The 21,142-nt window shown below is 32.2% G+C and overlaps 1 protein-coding gene across 1 annotated transcript in view; it reads right to left on the bottom strand.

The window, feature by feature from the left end:
- The window catches only part of LOC148313106 (uncharacterized), a 206,770-nt gene that overhangs the window by 145,798 nt on the left and 39,830 nt on the right, over window positions 1-21,142 (bottom strand). The window contains exon 2 of the mRNA XM_088267889.1: window positions 13,434-13,848. Coding sequence (XP_088124015.1) covers window positions 13,434-13,547 — 114 coding nt within the window. The 5' untranslated portion in view covers window positions 13,548-13,848. The remainder of the gene's footprint in view (window positions 1-13,433; window positions 13,849-21,142) is intronic.

Raw genomic sequence — 21,142 nt, 5'->3', positions numbered from 1 at the left:
TACTTCAACTTCCTGGTCTATAAAATAGCTTATACCTTACTTATTTCATTCATATACTAAAGTCGACTGAACAAAGCAGCTGTTTTTTATTGCTATGGATTTGCAACTAAACACCTCTTGGCAAAGCGCTGTACTGTATTAATCGTATCCGTTATTTATATTTTTATTTTAAATTCTTTTGCATTTCACAACATTATATAAATACAAATACAAAAAAAAGTATGTAATATAAATACAAAAACAGATCCCACAAAGGCATGGCCTGTGTGTGGGTAAACATTATATTTAGGTCATAGTAAAGGGCACTGGCAAGAATACAAAAGATATACAAAAGAAGTAATAAATAGATTTAAAAAAATAAGTTATTGATATTACTTTTTGACAACTCATCAAAGATGAAGAAGAATATGGAAGTCTGGGCATTTACGGGGCTGACGACCGTCATAGGATGGTTTAAGTGAATGTCACACGTGTGTAAAGTGATCACTGGATAATCCAGATTTTGTGAACAAGTATTTGGACACACTCAAAATGTTGTAAAGTTATTGATACATATAATATGCTTATCTTGAAATTTTTTTTTCGATAACTTACCAAAAAGGTAATTTAAGGATGAAATAATTTTAAACAAAATTTTTCATGAACATAGTACTAGAAATAAGGATAAAATAAGACAGCCATTTTTGAAAACAAACTAATCGATTTTTTTTAAATGTATAACGGTTTGAAAATGTATGATGAGATGCCTCAATGTATGAGGAATGCAAATAGTACGAAATAATTTTAAAATAAATGTTTTGTAAACTGTATTAAATGTAAATATATATAAGTATATGATGTAAATTGAGCTAGAAATACGATATTCGCAACCAAATTTTTGCACTAATTGACGTCATTAATTTTGAAAAATCCACTCCATAAAATGAATCATGGAAAGGAATATTTTGAAGAAGGTTTTTTATTCAAGGGTCCATATCTAGCAAGATCCTAACTTTAACCATACGAATTTTAAGCTACGATTAGCAAGCCCTGTAAATGCCCAAACTTCCATATTCTTCTTCATCTTTGATGAGATGTCAAAATATAATATGAAAATAACTCCTGTAATTGGAGATAATCTAGATTTTGTGAACAAGTATTTGGACACACTCAAAATGTTGTAAATAAATTATCTAGTCAAATTATAAGCTTAAATAATAAAAATGAAAATGGTATTTTCTGGCGTTTCTCATGTGTGTGATTATAATCCAGGATTCAAACCTCACATACTGATATAAGAGTTTCTGCTTAATAAAAAGCTTCTTTACATCTCACCAATAGATGTCTCTAGTGAAGTTCTAGTGATTCAAGAACAAGGTTTCTAAATTGGTTCATATATATGGAACATTCAAGAATTTGAGTAGTGTGGTTGTCAATAATGGGTAGAATTGGTGAATGTTACACGTGTGTAAAGTGATCGCTTAAACCAGCCTATAACGGTCGCCAGCCCAGACTTCCTTATTCTTCTTCATCTTTGATGAGATGTAAAAAAATAATATGAAAATAACTCCTGTAACTGGAGATAATCCAAATTTTGTGAACAAGTATTTGGACACTCTCAAAATGTTGTAAAATTAGCAAGAGTATAAAAAAGCCAATACCTCTTGTGTACACGAGCGACACCAAATCAAGTAAGAAATTGAAAGTCAATATGTAATGTACATAATATTAACGATATTGTGACATTTGACTATTTGACATTGACCCAAAAGATAGCTAATCGACTCATTTCGCGCGACCTCAGCGAGCTAGCACGCAAATTATAATACAATTCTGAAATAAATAAATTAATTAAATAAACACTTCGGCGAGGTACCTTCACGGCAAGTATTTGCTTCGTAATTATTTATTTCTTTTAAATATGCTTCTTATGCCTATTTATTATACCTGTTTATTGTTTTTATATTTTGCCATGTATTAGTATTAGTTTTGGTTATTTAAAAAAATATATTTTTCGTCGTTACCGACATCATCAGACCAGTCTGAGGATGTCGGTAACGACGAAACCCGGTCGCTGGTCAAATAAAAATAAAGTGGAAAAGCTAAAAATATTGGTTTTAATCTAATAATAGATTATTTAATTCTGTTTTATAGTCAATACACAATGCTTTAAGTATGCTAAATTTAAATAATTAATAAATAATTTTAAATAATTATTTAAATTTATACAAAACTTACACCGAAGAAGTTGAAATCTACCACCGATTCTACATCACAGACATATAATTTTTCATTTTTAATTAATGTTTCACTTAGTAAATCCTACCACTATTGAAATAGTGGTATTTACTAAGTAAAACGTCAATTAAAAATTTATAGATTTTACCACAAAGTGACTGCCGAATCGATTAATGAAAATATTATTTTTCATTAATAGATTCGGCAGTCACTTTGTGGTAAAATCAATCCATTTTATATTCAAGATTAACTTAATAAATAAAACTATTTACTAAGTAAAACTGAAATAAAAATGTCGTATTTTTCACCTAGATTTTGACAGGTAGTAAAATATTCATATTTTTCAAGTAATGAAATTATGACTGTGTTGTGTGTATGGAGGTCCTCACCAAAACGATACATATCCATTATAAATGATTTTAAGTAATCAGAAATACTAGCTTGTAATTTTTTTACGTTTTGGTGCGATTTAATGATTTCATATTGGTTTAACACAGGATTGGTCAAGTTTAGTCTATAATTTAATAAAAAAATTCGATAGGTTACAGTAAACAGAACAGATTTGCATTTAAAGGATTTTTTGTGCAATATTGGAAATGCAACTTTTTGAAGAGAACCTCTGCATATAAAACACAGCCATGTACCTAATCTTTTAGTATTTTTTTTTAAATGTCGTTTGCTACATTCTGCCGGGACAGTGTCCTCGTTTGATTTCAACAACAATATGACAACATACGTAATCTTCCATGGGTCCAGCTCGTACGAGCGATTGCTTCCGAGCCGAGAAAAATATCGCACAGAAACACAATTGTGGAAAAATCGCTTTTCAAGTGACGGTGACGACATCAGAACGTATTCAAACTAATTTGAATACCGACACACACACACAGCACACACTTGAACAGGGTACACATCAACAACAATAAAGTACGGCACGGGCCGTCCAATGGGGGGCCGCGGTTCGAATTTGAAATTTGTAAATTTGAGATTTGAACATTTGAAATTGGAACATTTGAGAATTTAATATTGGAATTTGAAATTTGAATATTTGAGAGTTGAATATTTTTAAATTCCGAACGGTTCTGATTGGATCGACGTGTTCTGATTGGTGTATTACTGTATCCGAACATTCGAAGGTTGGAAGCGACCGGCTGTCGCGGCGCTGCGCGGCGTACGGGCGTCAGATGGCGACTATCGTACCTACGCTGGCGATGTTTACACGGGGCCAGATATCATCTAGAGAGGCGGATGGTGAAATGGGCACTTTGCAAAAAAGGAGTCATCCGTAAAAAAATGTCGATTTTACTTATTTTTATTTTTATTATTTTATTATTTTTTTTTTTATGTTTATCCAACAATTTATTTTCAATATATATATTAATAATAATAAAATTTAATTTAAAAAAGCCTACTCGGCTCATTATTAGAAACAGGTATAAAATTGTGGTAGAGTGAGTTCGAACCGAGAATCTCTGACTCAAGAGTCCGCGACACTAACCACGGTACCACAACCCGACACACTTTTATTTTACATACAGTTTATTATTTATTTTATACTTTTTATTTTACTTGCAAATTATTTTGTACTTATTTATTAATATAATATAATAAAACCCTTATCCGCACCCCAATGGTGCATAGGGCACTGTGTCATATAAACACAGTGTTATCTTGATCGTTTACACATGAAGGAAAGGTGATCAGTCCTCCGCTTCAGGTACCAGTGCATGGTAATATTGAATAAATATTACAGTGAAAGAATCACTTATATTTATTTTACCCCCCTTGGGAATCGAACCCGGGACCTCCAGAACGGTAGCCGAGCGTGCTGACCATTACACTACGGAGGCGGACGAATTTAGATTTATTAAACTAGTCATTATTGTACTTACATTTTTCATTGTACTTGACATTTCAATTAAACTTATGTACATGTATAGAACTCTAATTAATGTATGGAGTAAAGCATGGGAGCCTTTTTTTAAAAATCTATTTTAAAGCAATATTATTTTATTTTTTTGAATTTCACTCATATACGTACATATATTTTTAAAAAAAAAACAAATTTATGAGGCGAATATAATTGGAAAAAGGAGCAAAGGAAGACCGAGAAAAACTTGGCACGATCAGGTATGCCAAACACTTGAAAGTGGTCAGGTAAGGAGTCGTAATAATCGTCGGATATGTATGAGGAAATGCATGAACGTGGAAGAGGCGAAGAATGGTGTTGCGTTCTATTCTCTTTGCCTACCCCTGCGGGGAAGCGGCGTGTTGGTTAGTTAGTTAGTTATAAATCAATATAGGAAAACAAAGGAAAATTTGGTCGGGTTAAGGGTCAAAATCATCAGCGGGTACGTATGAGGAGATGCATGAATGTGGAAGAGGTGATTTTTTTTGCAATGACAGAAAGTCAGATTGGTGTGGCGTTCTATTCGCTCTGTCTACCCCTGCGTAAATAATAATAATACTATAAGAAAATGAATTCAGCAAAACATGAAAGTAATGACAGTGTTAAAAAAATCAACATCACATTTAACACATCGTCCGAGAACACTCGCCAACGTCTCATTTAAACAAATCGCCGTATCCGAGAGATGTTTTTGTAAAGTGCCCCGCATTAAGTGCGCGCACACCTGTCCGACCCTCGCGGTCGGATCAGGCCCGTTAATCGCGCGAGTGCGAGCGAGAGGGGAGGTCGCGCGTAGAGCGCCGTCCCGCTCCCACCCGTTAGGGATACCTGTATGCTAGAAGAGACCGCCGCGCAGTGGTGGAATATCAAACAGAGATGTGAAAAAAAACATTATTATTTTTAATGATTTATTTAATTTTTAAAAAAGCATGTACATATAATTTAAATGCTTTTAAGTTTTGTACTGATATTTCTTGGTGGAACTGCATTTTATAGAATAAAATAACAACTACTTATGTAATTTTTCCACATGTATTTTATTTTACCAGCAACCCGGTTTCTGGACTGGTCACCAGTCTGATGATGTAGGTTTTGACGAAACCCGGTTGCTGATCAAATGAAAAAAAAGGTGGAAAAAAATTACATAGTTGTTATCTTATTCTATAATTTATGTGCATTCAGGCTATTTTTTTTTCCAGGTTTTTTTGGGATAACTTGTGTTGAACCTGTTTAATAATTTGAAGGGGTGAAGTGATCCGCCTCGATGGTGTAATGATTAGCGTGTTTAGCTACCGTGCTGGAAGTTCCGAGTTCAATGGGAATCGAGCTGACCATTTCACTGCGGAGGAAGACAAAGTAAGGATGGGGAAGGTAAACGTGAAAAATACATCAAGAACACCCAGAGCATTTGAAAATAAATCTTGGATTTATTTTGCACTTGGCGAGAATCGAAACCGCGATGCCAGTTTCGCAGTCGAGCGTCTACCCGACTGCGCGGTCTTATTAAAAAAAAAATGAGTGTCTAAATACTTGTTTAAAAAATCTTGATTATCTCCAATTATAGGAGTTTTTCAGATTATTATTAAGTCTGGGCATTTACGGGGCTGATATTCAGCCCCGTAAATGCTCAGACTTCCATATTCTTCTTCATCTTTGATGAGATGTCAAAAATAATATAAAAATAACTCCTGTAATCGGAGATAATACAGATTTTGTGAACAAGTATTTGGACACACTCAAAATGTTGTAAATAAATTATCTGGTCAAATTATAAGCTAAAATAATAAAAATGAAAATGATATTTTCTGGCGTTTCTCATGTGTGTGATTATAATTCAGGATTTGGACCTCACATACTAATAAAAGAGTTTCTGCTCAGTAAAAAGCTTCTTTTCATATCAACAATAGATGTCTCTAGTGAAGTTTTAGTGATTCAAGAATAATGTTTCAAAGTTGGTTCATATATATATATAGAACTTCCAAGAATTTGAGTAGTGTGGTTGTCAATAATGGGTAGAATTGGTGAATGTTGCACGTGTGCAAAGTGATCACTTAAACCAGCCTATGACGGTCGTCAGCCCCGTAAATGCCCAGACATCCATATTCTTCTTCACATTTGATGAGATGTCAAAAAATATATTAGTATTTTTATTTACTTATACTGCATACATCTTCAGCAAGTCTAAACCGCGATATTCCAGCACTGTCTGCCTTAGGAACGGAACTACATACTACATTAGACTCTATATGGCCGTCTCAAACTTCCAATTCCAGTTTTTTATACACACATAAGTGTATATATTTTTTATAAATTAATAAATGTATAGATTCGAATTTAATTACGGGCTTATTAAACATTTTATTTCAATGTCAGATTCCGGCTAATATTTGCACAAGATACGACAGGTTGCAAAAATCCTTTTAGGCAGTGGTAACACCTCTCCATTCTTTATTTAAAACTAGCTAACTAACCATCACGCCGCTTCCCCGCAGGGGTAGGCAGAGAGAATCGAACGCCAAACCACTCGGTCTTTGCAAACATTCTTTGCCTCTTCTACATTCATGCATCTCCTCATACATACCCGACGATTATTACGACTCCTGACCCGGCCGCTTTCAAGTATTTGACATACCTGATTGTGCCAAGTTTTCCTCGGTCGTCCTCTGCTTCTTTTTCCAACTACATTCGCCTCATAAATTTGTTTAACCGTTCTTTCTTCACTCATACGCTCCACAGTCCAAACCATCTCAACACACCTTTCTTAATTTTATCGATAATGCTTATCTCAGCCTTACATTCTTTCCTTATTTCATCATTCGAACATCTATCAAACATCGTTTTGCCACACATTCGTCTGAGCGATCGCATTTCGACTGCATTCAGTCTGCTTTCATCCTTCTTTTGCCAACTCCATGCTTCGCTTCCATTTTTTATTTATTTATTTATTTTAATTTCAAGTACAGAAAGTAAATAACTATATTGCCGGGCTTATTGCTCAAAAACAATATCTTCCAACCGACCAAAAACAGACTAGTGATATTGATCCTTTTTTTAAATTACCTAACTGCCTGAGTAGGGACATGATAAACGGTGTTGCATAAGCCGTAGCTAGATTTCGGAGTCACTTGGACGTTAGGTAATTAAAAAAAAATGAGTTGTGTGGTTGTCAATCATGGGTACAATTGGTGAATGTTACACGTGTGTTAAGTGATCAGTTAAAACAGCCGATGACGGTCGTCAGCCCCGTAAATGCCCAGACTTCCATATTCTCCTTCATCTATGTTATGATAAGATGAAGTGTTAGAGGAAACGCAGGATTTGAGGTCATGCGAGCGATGGAGCGTAGCGGAAACAGCGAACAAGGCGTGGGTTCGACACTCTCCATTGTGCATTCCTTTTGTCGACAGAAATTCCTCAATTTCATACAATATTCATAGCTAAAGTAGCCGGTGACCTATATTTGGTGCTGAGAACAAGTGAATAATGCATCATTATCACACGGGAGGAATATCTAACTTAACATACTCTACCTATAAAGGATTGTATTAGACTCGTGAAGTGTTTATAACAGCCGATATAATCAATATTTTAATTCATCATTTTCTTTTGGAAAATTCACATTCGTAAATACGTTGTTTTCGTAAGTTGGTAATGAATGACGTCACAGAAACGATGGACTTATTTTAATATTGGTATCATTGTTAAATTATTTAAGGCTCTATTTGTTGATGTCTATGGTCCACCCTACCACGCCCCCCCTCCCCTCATATTTGTATAACACAAATGGTAGTGTCACATTACCATACCACAAAATTAACAATGTACAACATTTCCGTCATAGGCTGACCGTCAGCCCCGTAAATGCCCGGACATCCATATTCTTCTTCATCTTTGATGAGATGTCAAAAAATAAATTAACAATGCTTTTAATGTACAAAATATTGCCATGGCTTCGAGAAATTGGCCTAGTGCAAACGCGGCTTCCTCTCTAGACGACCGGTCGTCAGCCATTTATATCCTTGGCTTCGTGCATGTTTCGAGAATCGCGGAGAGCGATGCACGGGAAGGCATTGTCTCGCGGTGACCAGACCTATCAGCACACTGATCACGCGCGTCTAGTTGCATAAAGAACGGGCCGTGACGGAAATAGCTGATGACTGACAAGTCGCTCACTCCTTTCAAAAACGTCATATATGAAAAAACTAGATTTTTCACGATATCGTTTTTAAAGTTTAAAAATATAATAAAATGTATTAAAAATAAACATCAAGCCACTTGTTGAGCTTTTTACTGTGCGACAAATCTTTTTAGGTAAAGCCTGAATGTTTTTTATACATTTGAAAAATATTTAGTATATTAAAAAAATAATCAAACAATACATTTTCTTCAAAATGCAAAAACAAAAATTACACTTTCTGCCCTGTAGCGGGTAAATATTAAGTTAAAAATATGCACCATCTCCATTCGATCTTTGAGAAGACGCGTTTAGCATTGCGAAATTAGCATCGAAATTGGCATCAGTCGGAATCCTCTAGCACCATATGGCCATTCGGCCTTCCTAACCAAGTAGCCGTGTGTACCGTACATTCAACACTTGTTGCATAATGTGACTAATTATGTTTTATTATCAATGAAACGTTATGATCTCTCATCGCTCACTCCTTTCAAGAACGTCATAAATAAAAAAAACTTGATTTTTCACGAGATCGTTTTTACAAATAGTTGAAAGTGGTCAGGTTAGGAGTCGTAACAATCGACGGTTATGTATGAGGAGATGCATTAACGTGGAAGAGGCGACGAATGTTTGCAAAGACAGAGTGGCGTGGCGTTCTATTCTCTCTGCCTACCCCTGCGGAGAAGCGTTGTGATGGTTAGTTAGTTAAGTCGGGTCAGGAGTCGACATAATGGCGTGTTTTTCTCTCTGTCTACCCCTGCGAGGAATCGTTGTGATGGCTAGTTAGTTAGTTAGATACTATAAATTTAACGTTCGCTTTACTTGTTGGACTGTAGAATCGCTATTTTTTATAAGTACTGTTTTTATAACGCTTCTTTTCAGCGTATCTCCCACACATGCAACAGATCGCTCACTCCTTTCAACTACGTCATATATAAAAAATCGACAATTTTCAGATTTGCATGTTTTCGGAATGCTCAGAAAGTGTACTTTATCCCAGCAAAAGAGGCATATTTTCAACTAAATATGTACCCGCTACAAAGCAGAAAGTGTTTTTTTTACATTTTGAAGAAAAGGTATTGTTTAATTTTTTTTTTATAAAAGTACTAAATATTTTTCAAATGGAGAAAAAACCTTCAGGTTTGACCTAAAAAGATCTGTTGCACAGTAAAAAGTTCAATAAGTGGCTTGATACTTATTTTTAATACATTGTAGTATATTTTTAAACTTTAAATACGTTCTTTTGAAAAATCAAGTTTTATTTTAAATATGACGTTCTTGAAAGGAATTAGTGATATGTCTGCCCGCACAGAATGCATTACTGCATCTCGTTGCGTTTCCGATTTGCGATAAAAAATTGAATGATTCCTTTTCGTTTTCGCTTTCTGTGATTGGACACTCGTTAACTGAACAGGTTTAGAGTACTGTACTACACACGGCAGTACGAGCGGCTCTCAGCTGAACACGCTATAACGGATGCCTTGAACTTGAATATATGGTACCAGTTCAGATATAAAAATAATAAATTTTGATTAAATATATTATTTTTGACATCTAATCAAATATGAAGAAGAATATAGAAGTCTGGACATTTACGGGGCTGACCACCGTCATAGGCTGTTTAAGTGATCACTTTACACACGTGTAACATCCACCAATCCACCCATTATTGACAACTACACTACTCAAATTCTAGGAACTCCTATATATCGCTCACTCCTTTCAACAATGTCATATATCAAAAATCGTTCATTTTCAGTTGTGCATGTTTTCGGAATACCCAGAAAATGTACTTTATCCCAATAAAGAGACATTTTTAACATAATATTTACCCCCCACAGGGCAGAAAGTGTTGTTTTTGCATTTTGAAGAAAAGGTATTGTTAATTTTTTAATTTTTATTTTTAATATATTTTATTTTAAGTTTAAATTTAAAAACGATCTCCTGAAATATCACGATTTTTAATATACGTCGTTGTTGAAAGGAGTGAGCGATATATGAAACCATTTTAAAACATTTTTCTTGAATCACTAGAACTTCACTAGAGACATCTATTGGTGAGATGAAAAGAAGCTTTTAACTGAGCAGAAACTCTTTTATTAGTATGTAAGGAATATTTGTGAACAAGTATTTGGACACACTCAAAATGTTGTTGATTATTTATATTGCATATTCCCTCTAAAGGTCCCATGTTTTTTTTATTGAGGAGAAATATTTCCCCCCATATCATGTATCATGATATATATAAATATATATATATATATATATATATATATATATATATATATATATATATATATATATATATATATATATATATATATATATACATATATATATATATATATATATATATATATATATATATATACATATATATATATATGTATGTATATATATATATTTATTTATATATATATATATATATATATATATATATATATATATATATATATATATATATATATATATATATATATATATATATATATATATATATATAAACATAAGCGCCGCGCCGTTGAGGTAGTATTTTATGAAAATCGCATTCTATAAATTATCCAAATTATTTAATTTTTTATCCATTTATTTATGGGTATGTTTGATAGGCTTTTACATGCACAAGGAAATAATTAAATACTTTTACAGATATATAATACAACATAAGTATAAGTACATGACATCATATAAAATATATACGTAGAAGGGTAAAATATGTGCATTTAATGACTCGCGCCGAGTTCTGATTAGTGAAGCGTTCATGAAATTTAACAAAAATAATTAAAAAAAAAACGCAAAGAAAGTTTAGTCATAAACCCCCGGTCATTTACAGATTGCAGCACACCCAGCGGACAGCGAAACCGCTGTCTTTGTAAGAACGCCGTATCGCCTTTACTGCATATAGTGACGGCTCATAAATCGCCTACAATTTTGAACGAAATGCGTTAAATGTAATTTCTTAATAGCTATTTTGTATTGCGTTGAACTGTGCTGAAATAAAAATCAGCGGTTGTCCGCTATGACTATAATCATTAAGTCGTCATAATCGTTTACCGCGGACATAATCGCACAGTCAGAATCATCAATTAAAGCCCAATAAGAATAAAAAGAAGTTGGTTTAAATTCACTTTTATTAATATATTTTAAGAACAGTAAAGAACTTTCTTTATAGAATCAGTAGCTATATTGAAGTAAAAGTAAGTTTATGGTCGGGTTATGGTTCCGTGGTTAGTGTCGCGGACTCTTGAGTCAAAGTTTCTCGGTTCGAACCCACTCTACCACAATTTGATACCTATTTCTAATAATGAGCCGCGTGGGCCCACAGAAAAAGTATGGAATTTGAATATTTGTGTGAATAATAAAAACACAATATTTTTTAATCTCTTTTTTGTGTATATATTAGGTTAAAATAGTTAAAAACAGTAAAAATGTATGTAAAAAGAACTCCCAACGACAAGACACTTAAGGTGGCTAGGTAATTTTTGAAAAAAAATTGTTTAAAATTGTTCTTTAAATAAATGTACACAATTCGCTCACTCCTTTCAAGAACGTCATAAATAAAAAAATCATCAATTTTCAGTTGTTCGTGTTTTCGGAATGCCCAAAAAATTTACTATATCTTAATAAATTTTTTGGGCATCTTAGCAAAAGCGGCATATTTTTAACTTAATATTTACCCGCTACAGGGCAGAAAGTGTTGGTTTTGCATTTTGAAGATAAGGTATTGTTTAATTATATTTTGAAATATACTAAATATTTTTCAAACGGAAAAAAAAACCTTCAGGTTTTACCTAAAAAGATCTGTTACACAGTAAAAAGTTCAATAAGTGGCTTGATATTTATTTTTAATACATAGTGTTTTATTTTTAAACTTAAAAACGTTCTCCTGAAAAATCAAGTTTTTTTATTTATGACGTTCTTGAAAGGGGTGATCGAATTTATTGTAGTAAAATTTAAAAAAAAAACAACTATTTCGTAGTCATACAGGAGAAAGTGACCAAGTGCATTTTTTTTACAAAAACGTGATCATTGACTATTTGATATCGTACTAGCTTAATATTGCCCTGAAAAATTCCCAAAGGATTTTAAACTTGAAAGTATAATATATTGACTTGTTAAAAATGACTAACTGCATTGATGTTTATTTTGTTGCCAAGCAAAAGTGACTTGAATGGCCCTCCTGAACATTTTACGTTTTGTTAGTTGGTCACATTCTCCTGTACGACTACGATATGGATATTCTTACCACCTATGTTTTTTTTATTAAATTTAGAGTAAGGTATTATATAGGTATATTGAATTATATTACCAATACCCAAATTAACCAGCTGCCTTACATAATTATATAAAATAGAGCCCATTCGGGGATCCAAAATAAATCATCATAGAAGGTATTTTATAGAAATATATATAAATTAACCCTTACCGCACCCCAATGGTGCATAGGGCACTGCTTCATATAAACGCAGTGTTATCTCGATCATTTACACATGAAGGAAAGGTGATCAGCCCTCCGCTTCAGGTTCCAGTCCAGGGTAATATTGAATAAATATTACAGTGAAAAAATCACTTATATTTATTTGACCCCCCCTGGGAATCGAACCCGGGACCTCCAGAACGGTAGCCAAGCTTGCTGACCATTACACTACGGAGGTGGACAAATTTTTATTTTTTAAAAATGACTAATGACTAACCACTACCTATATATATTTTGAAATATATATAGGTAGTGATTAGTCATATTTTCTTATTTTGTTTTTACCCTATGTTTTTTTTATATTTTATCATTTGTTTATTTTAAATATGCTTCTTACCATATGTTTTCTCGTTTATTTCTTTTAAACATGCTTCTTGTGCCTATTTATTATACCTGTTTATTGGTTTTATATTTTGCTATGTATTAGTATTAGTTTCAGTTATTTAAAAAAAAATCTTTTTTGATACTATATTAATTGTGTTCCAGTCTTGTTAACCTTAATCCCATGTCCCAAAATGAGAAATAGAAATTACTCATCGCGAATATTATATGTAAGTATATGTGATTTATGTATGTAATATATTTGATTTTTTTTAAAAATAATTTAAAAAAATAAAAACAATATTTATTTTGAAAATTTGTAAAATTCGACTTACCCTGTCCGAGATGGCCTCCTCCGGCTTCCCTCTCTTCAGCCCCGGCGGCCGTATCACCTTGCTGGCCGGCAGGGGCGGCTGCGCGCCCCCCGCCGGTATGAAGCCGGCCTCCATCAGAGCGATGGCAGCGCCACCGCCATCGCTGCGCGCCACACTACCGAACTACCGATCCGGGCCTCGCTCGGCCGCGAGCTTCCGCCGGCGGACCACAGATGGCGCCGCTCTATGCACTATCGCACTTCATACTTTATTTTATATTGATAATTTTATAAAATTACAATATAATGCACTTTTGATAAATTTTATTGATATTTTATTTATAGGAACTTTTTTACACTTCGAAATATGTAAGATTTTTGAGGTATAGGTTGCAATTGCGATAACTATTTAACAGAACGACACTTTTTATTTAAATCTGCGTACAAAAATAAGATAATCGATTAAAAGAGAGTTTTTTTAAAGAAGTAAATATATATATATATATATATATATATATATATATATATATATATATATATATATATATATATATATATATATATATATATATATATATATATATATATATATATATATATATATATATATATATATATATATATATATATATATATATATATATATATATATATATATATATATATATATATATATATATATATATATATATATATATATATATATATATATATATATATATATATATATATATAAATATATATGTATATGTATACATATATATATACCACAGATGGCGCTGCTCTATACACTTTCACACTTCATACTTTATTTTATATTGATAATATTATTATATTACAATATAATGCACTTTTGAACACTTTTTATTTTGATCTGCGTACAAAAATTAGATAATTAATTTAAAGCGTCTTTTTTTAAATAAGTATATACATATATATATATATATATATATATATATATATATATATATATATATATATATATATATATATATATATATATATATATATATATATATATATATATATATATATATGTATATATTCACATACATATATTTTATATTGATATAATTTTATTATATAATACACTTTTGATAACTTTAATTAACATTTCGTAACCATTTAACATTTTAAAATAATTAGATTGCTTAGGTAAAAATTGCGATAACTTTTTAACGGAACGATATATCCTAACACTTTTTTTTTAATCTGTGTATTAAGAGAGGATAAATAATCAAACCGGAGAGATTAATGATTTTGAATGCATCGAAACACGTGTCGCAGTAGATTTTTTACAAATGGCAATATTTACTAATAATACCAATTTATCGATAATACAAAATGCATCTATGCATCAAATATGCGATGTCTCGGATGTTTTTCTAGCTCCTGATATATCGCTCACTCCTTTCGATAACGTCATATATAAAAAAATTGTATATTTTCAGTTGTGCATGTTTTCGGTGTGCCCAGAAAATGTACTATATCCCAGCAAAAGCGGCATATTTTTAACTAAACATTTACCCGCTATACGGTAGAAAGTGTTGTTTTTGCATTTTGAAGAAAAGGTATTGTTTAATTATTTTTTAAATATACTAAATATTTTTCAAATGGAGAAAAAACCTTCAGGTTTTACCTAAAAAGATCTGTTGCACAGTAAAAAGTTCAATAAGTGGCTTGATATTTATTTTTAATACATTTCATTATACTTTTAAACGTTAAAAACGATCTCCTAAAAAATCGTGTTTTTTTATATGTATGACGCTGTTGAAAGGAGTGAGCGATATATAAAATACATATTTAACATGAAAATTTAATTTGAAAAGAAATTTATACTAAGAAAAAATAGCAAATACCATCCAATTCGGATAGCTGAAAAAGTTACAGTCACTCATTGGTCGCACCTCTTGTCAAATATTACTATTAAAAAATGACTTTTTACATACGCATTCACAATGTTTTACCGGTATACTTATATGTATATATATTTTCCTTAAAATGTGTGTGTGTGAAATGTTGTGTACAATGTTTGTTTACATTTGACACGAGGAAATGCAGATAGGACCATTGAGTTACAAGCGCCGAACGGATTTCAGATAAGAGATTTTTTCTACAACAGACAATCGTAAAGTGACGCTCCATTTTAGAAGTCAGACTGTGAATAAATCATGTTTATTAGTCATTAAAAAATATCGTTTGTTGTTTACGCTTTTCATATATCGCTCACTCTTTTCAAAAACGTCATAAATTTAAAAAAACATAATTTTTTAGCAGAACGTTTTTAAAGTTAAAAAATATAATACAATGTATTAAAAATAAATATCAAGCCACTTATTTAGAATTTTACTGTGCAACAGATCTTTTTAGGTAAAACCTGAAGGTTTTTTCTCCATTTTAAAAATATTTAGTAGATTTAAAAAAATAATTAAACAATACCTTTTCTTCAAAATGCAAAACAACACTTTCTGCCCTGTAAGCGGGTAAATATCAAGTTAAAAATATGTCTCTTTTGCTGGGATATAGTACATTTTCTGGGCATTCCAAAAACATGAACAACTGAAAATTGACGATTTTTGATTTATGACGTTCTTGAAAGGAGTGAGCGATATATACATATATTTATATATATATATATATATATATATATATATATATATATATATATATATGTATATATATATATATATATATATATATATATATATATATATATATATATATATATATATATATATATATATATATATATATATATATAAACATATATATATAAATAGTAATAATAATAATTATCTATAATAAATAGAGCCATTTTCGTAAAAAAAAAAACTACCTCAAGGGCGCTTCACAGTGATTGAATTGGGTAAAATGAAATTATGTAACCGGTTCCTATTTTTAATTAATACTTTTGATTAAGTTACACGTGTTTAATTGCGTAGTCCGCCAGACGAATGTTTAGTTATTAAGGGTTAAACTAAAAAAGATTTTTTAACAATTTTTCTCAACGTGGATATTAACAAAGATGAGGTTTACTCCGTTTCTTAGTCGAAATTATTATTATATTCATACTACAAAGTCGGCAACACAAAGTAGTGTGGTTGATCTTTCTAGAGCTCGGCAAGAGACAGTAGGAACCGTGTCTGATGACGATTTGTCGGTGGATGAATGAAGTGATCTGAAACAAAAGATAAGAATCGTATAAATTTTTATTAAATTACATATTTAAACATTTTTTAATATCTCAACAAAGATGAAACTGAATACGGAAATCTAGGCATTTACAAAGCTGAACTGGCAGTACACAACGGAGTCCTGGTTCCGACCCTAATGTATGGAAATGAAACATGGAGTTGGCAAAAGAAGGATGAAAGTAGACTGAATACAGTCGAAATGCGATCTCCCAGAAGAATGTGCGACAAAACGATGTATGACAGACATTCAAATAGAGAAATAAGGAAGGAATGCAAGGCTGAGACAAGCATTATCGATAAAATCAAGAAAGGTGTGTTGAGATGGTTTGGACATGTGGAACGAATGAGTGAGGAAAGAACGGTAAAACAAAATTATGAGGCGAATGTAATTGGAAAAAGGAGCAGAGGAAGACCGAGAAAAACTTGGCAGGATCAGGTATGCAAAATACTTGAAAGCGGTCAGGTTAGGAGTCGAAACAATCGGCGGGTGTGTATGAGGAGATGCATGAACGTGGAAGTGTGACGAGAAAGCATATCCAAAGACAGACGCAGTGGCGTAATTGGGTATAGGCTCGACTGCGAAACTGGCGTCGCGGGTTCAATTCTCGCCAAGTGCAAAGTAAATTCATTAATAGATTTATTTTCAATTGGTCTGGGTATTTGTGATGTATTTTTCACATAAATATAAGTGTTTTTCACTCCAAAATTTATTCAATATTACCCTGGACTGGTACCTGAAGCAGAGGACTGATCACCTTTCCATTTTTTTTTATTGGAAAACCAACAGAATATATACAAAAATAACATAATGTAATAAAATTTACAAAAATTAAATTCCATTAACAGGTTTTCACTTAAGTTATCTAAAAATATAAAAAAATAAACTGTCATATACATAAAAGTATAACTATATAATTAACCCTTGTGTTAATGTTCAAGATGAAACTGCGTTTATATAATGCAGTGCCCTATGCACCATTGGGTGCGGATAAGGATTAAAAAAATATATAAAACACAACAAAATAAAGCTTAGCGTGCGCCAAAGAGGTACTAGGCAAAAATCTGTATTCGAAGTATTTGTACATAATGCAAACTATGCCATGTTCTCTCCGATTCCGAGGCTTCACATGTTAGCCAATGCTTTTGAAAGTATAGATTTATTTAATATATTGTTATCCTCCTTGAAATCTGTACTTTCTCAGCATTTCTTTTCCATGTTATAATCGATAAATTTAAACGTTGTGTTTCACTCTCTCTCGCTGCTCGCTGATAGTGTGTGAAGGAGACGTGTATTTACCAGTGCTTACTATTTGTTATTTTATTTTTTTAATTATGATTTTATATTATAAGACTATTTGTTACAAGACTTTTTATTTCTCTATTAGTGTATTCATTTACAATGATAAAAAACTCTTATCCGTACCCCAATGGTGCATAGGGCACTGCTTCATATAAACGCAGGGTTATCTTGATCGTTTTATACATGAAGGAAAGGTGATCAGCCCTCCGCTTTAGGTACCAGTCCAGGGTAATAATTTTGAATAAATATTACAGTGAAAAAATCACTTATGTTTATTTGCCCCCCCTTGGGAATCGAACCCGGGACCTCCAGAACGGTATCCGAGCGTGCTGACCATTACACTACGGAGGCGGACAAGACAAGTGTATTCATTAGTGTATTTTTTATTTTTGTATTAGATACTTTATATATGTATTATCTCAAAGGCTTCAGCCGTTCAATAAATACATTTTTAAAAAAATAAATTGCAAAAATTGAAACGCATAGAGCGATTGGTTAGTTTTGCTTTCTAGCGACATTGAAACTTGTTAGGCTGACATTACTAGTACAAAACCGGTGTCTGGTTAAATGCACTCCGTACCGTGGCTGCTATTCTCGAAGCATTCCGTTAGTGCTGAAAGGGTGATCAAACTACGAATAAAAAGTCGGATCATCTTCTAAAACGCAGATTCTCAAACATTTTGCTGTCCAGCACCGCCTGCTAAAATATTCCATCGATCCAGGAAACGAAATTTGCAGAGCATCAATATTTATAACATTTTGAGTGTGTCCAAATACTTGTTCACAAAATCTGGATTATCTCCAATGACAGGAGTTAATTTCATATTATTTTTTGACATCTCATCAAAGATGAAGAAGAATGTGGTAGCTTCGTTTCATCTCAGCGATAGATGTCTCTTGTGAAGTTTTAGTGATTCAAGAACAATGTTTCAAAATTGGTTCATATATAAAAAAAATTCTAAGAATTAGAGTAGTGTGGTTGTTAATAATGGGTAGAATCGGTGAATGTTACACGTGTGTAAAGTGATCGCTTAAACCGGCCTATGACGGTCGTCAGCCCCGTAAATGCCCAGACTTCCAAATTCTTCTTCATCTTTGATGAGATGTTAAAAAAGAACATCAATATAATTCATATTATTTTTTTGACATCTCATTAAAGATGAAGAACAATATGGATATCTGGGCATTACGGGGCTGACGACCGACATAGGCTCGTTTAAGTGATCACTTTACACACGTGTAACGTTCACCAATCCTACCCATTATTGACAACCCTATTTATATATATACATATATATATATATATATATATATATATATATATATATATATATATATATATATATATATATATATATATATATATATATATATATATATATATATATATATATATATATATATATATATATATATATATATATATATATATATATATATATATATATATATATATATGTATATATATATATATATATATATATATATATATATATACTTATATATGAACCAATTTAGTAACCTTGTTCTCAAATCACTTAAACTTCACTAGAGACATCTATTGGTGAGATGTAAGGAGGCTTTTCATTTACTCAGAAAATCTTGTTGATGTATTTGGACACACTCAAAATTTGTAATATAATTCAAATACATTTCCCATTACCGAGCCTTCTTGGAAGTTTCAAGATCCAATTCTGACACATTGTGCTTGAATCACAAGAATTTCACTAGAGACATCTATTGGTGAGATGAAAAGGAGCTTTTTTATTGAGCATAAACTGTAATATTAGTACGTGAGGTACGGGTGCTGGATAATTCCTTCCTCTAGATGTGTCTCGAGGAAGATCCATGGCGATAGCCTGGTTGACAATATATACAAGTAACATATCGCTCACTCCTTTGAACAATGTCATACATAAAAAATCGTCAATTTTCAGTTGTACATGTTTTCAGAATGCCCAGAAAATGTGCTATATCCCAGCAAAAACGGCACATTTTTAACATAATATTTACCTGTTATAGGGCAGAAAGTGTTGTTTTTGCATTTTTAAGAAAATAATTATTTTTTTAATATACTATATATTTTTCAAATGGAGAAAAAACCTTCAGGTTTTACCTAAAAAGATATGTTGCACAGTAAAAAGTTCGATAAGTGGCTTGATATTTATTTTTAATACATTTCATTATATTCTTAAACTATAAAAACGATCTCTTGAAAAATCAAGTTTTTTATTTATTTATGACGTTGTTGAAAGGAGTGAGCGATATGCGTAATATGACCACTTAAACCAGCCTAAGATGGTCGTAATCCCTGCAATTGCCCAGACTTCCCTAATCTTCTTCGTATATATTGACACGTCATTATTATAACTATTTTTTCTATCGCGTCGCAGAAAGCGAGCATGTTTTCGCTAAGCGACGAGCGCGCAGAAGGCTTCCAGAATCGCTACCTCAGAGAGAGGGCATTCCTAGAGGCTAGGCATGGCCCGTTCTCGCTCGACCAGTCCGTAAATGGCACCAGAGGCAAATAAACTCTGTCCGAGAGAATGAAAGGCGTGTTTCACAATCTACTCGTACCTCGATAGCGGTCAGTAATAGATCACCAGGGCTTCAGAAATGAATCGATCTGAAAAGGAAAGTTTTCAGATGTTGACTAAAAAATTAAGTATTATATTCTCATGATTCCGTCCGCCTCCGTAGTGTAATGGTCAGCACGCTCGGCTACCGTTCTGGAGGTCCCGGGCTCGATTCCCAAGGGGGGTAAAATAAATATATAAGTGATTTTTTCACTGTAATATTTATTCAATATTACCATGGACTGGTACCTGAAGCGGAGGGCTGATCATCTTTCCTTCATGTGTAAACCATCAAGATAACACTGCGTTAATATGACACAGTGCCCTATGCACCATTGGGGTGCGGATAAGGGTTTTATTATTATTATTATTATTCTCATGATTAAGGAAAAACTTGTTTTAACGACAAAGTAAATGCTTTAAATATGAATCATATTAAGAATATAATATTTTATTTATTGTTTCGGCATTAACTTTGTAGTAAGACATGTTACAATGATTAACGTAACACTTGTTTTTATACCACTTGAGTTTTATTAATAAAACTCAAGTGGTATAAAAACATATCGCTCACGCCTTTCAAGAACGTCATAAATCAAAATTCGTCAATTTTCAGGTTTGCATGTTTTCGGAATGCCCAGAAAATGTACTATATCTCAGC

The sequence above is a fragment of the Brachycentrus maculatus genome, unplaced genomic scaffold (genome assembly GCF_059751285.1).
Source record: "Brachycentrus maculatus isolate JH-2025_06_01 unplaced genomic scaffold, ASM5975128v1 h1tg000020l, whole genome shotgun sequence".
Lineage (NCBI taxonomy): Eukaryota > Metazoa > Arthropoda > Insecta > Trichoptera > Brachycentridae > Brachycentrus > Brachycentrus maculatus.
The sequence above is the reverse complement of the archived record's forward strand: the minus strand, read 5'-3'. Positions and strand labels throughout refer to the sequence as shown.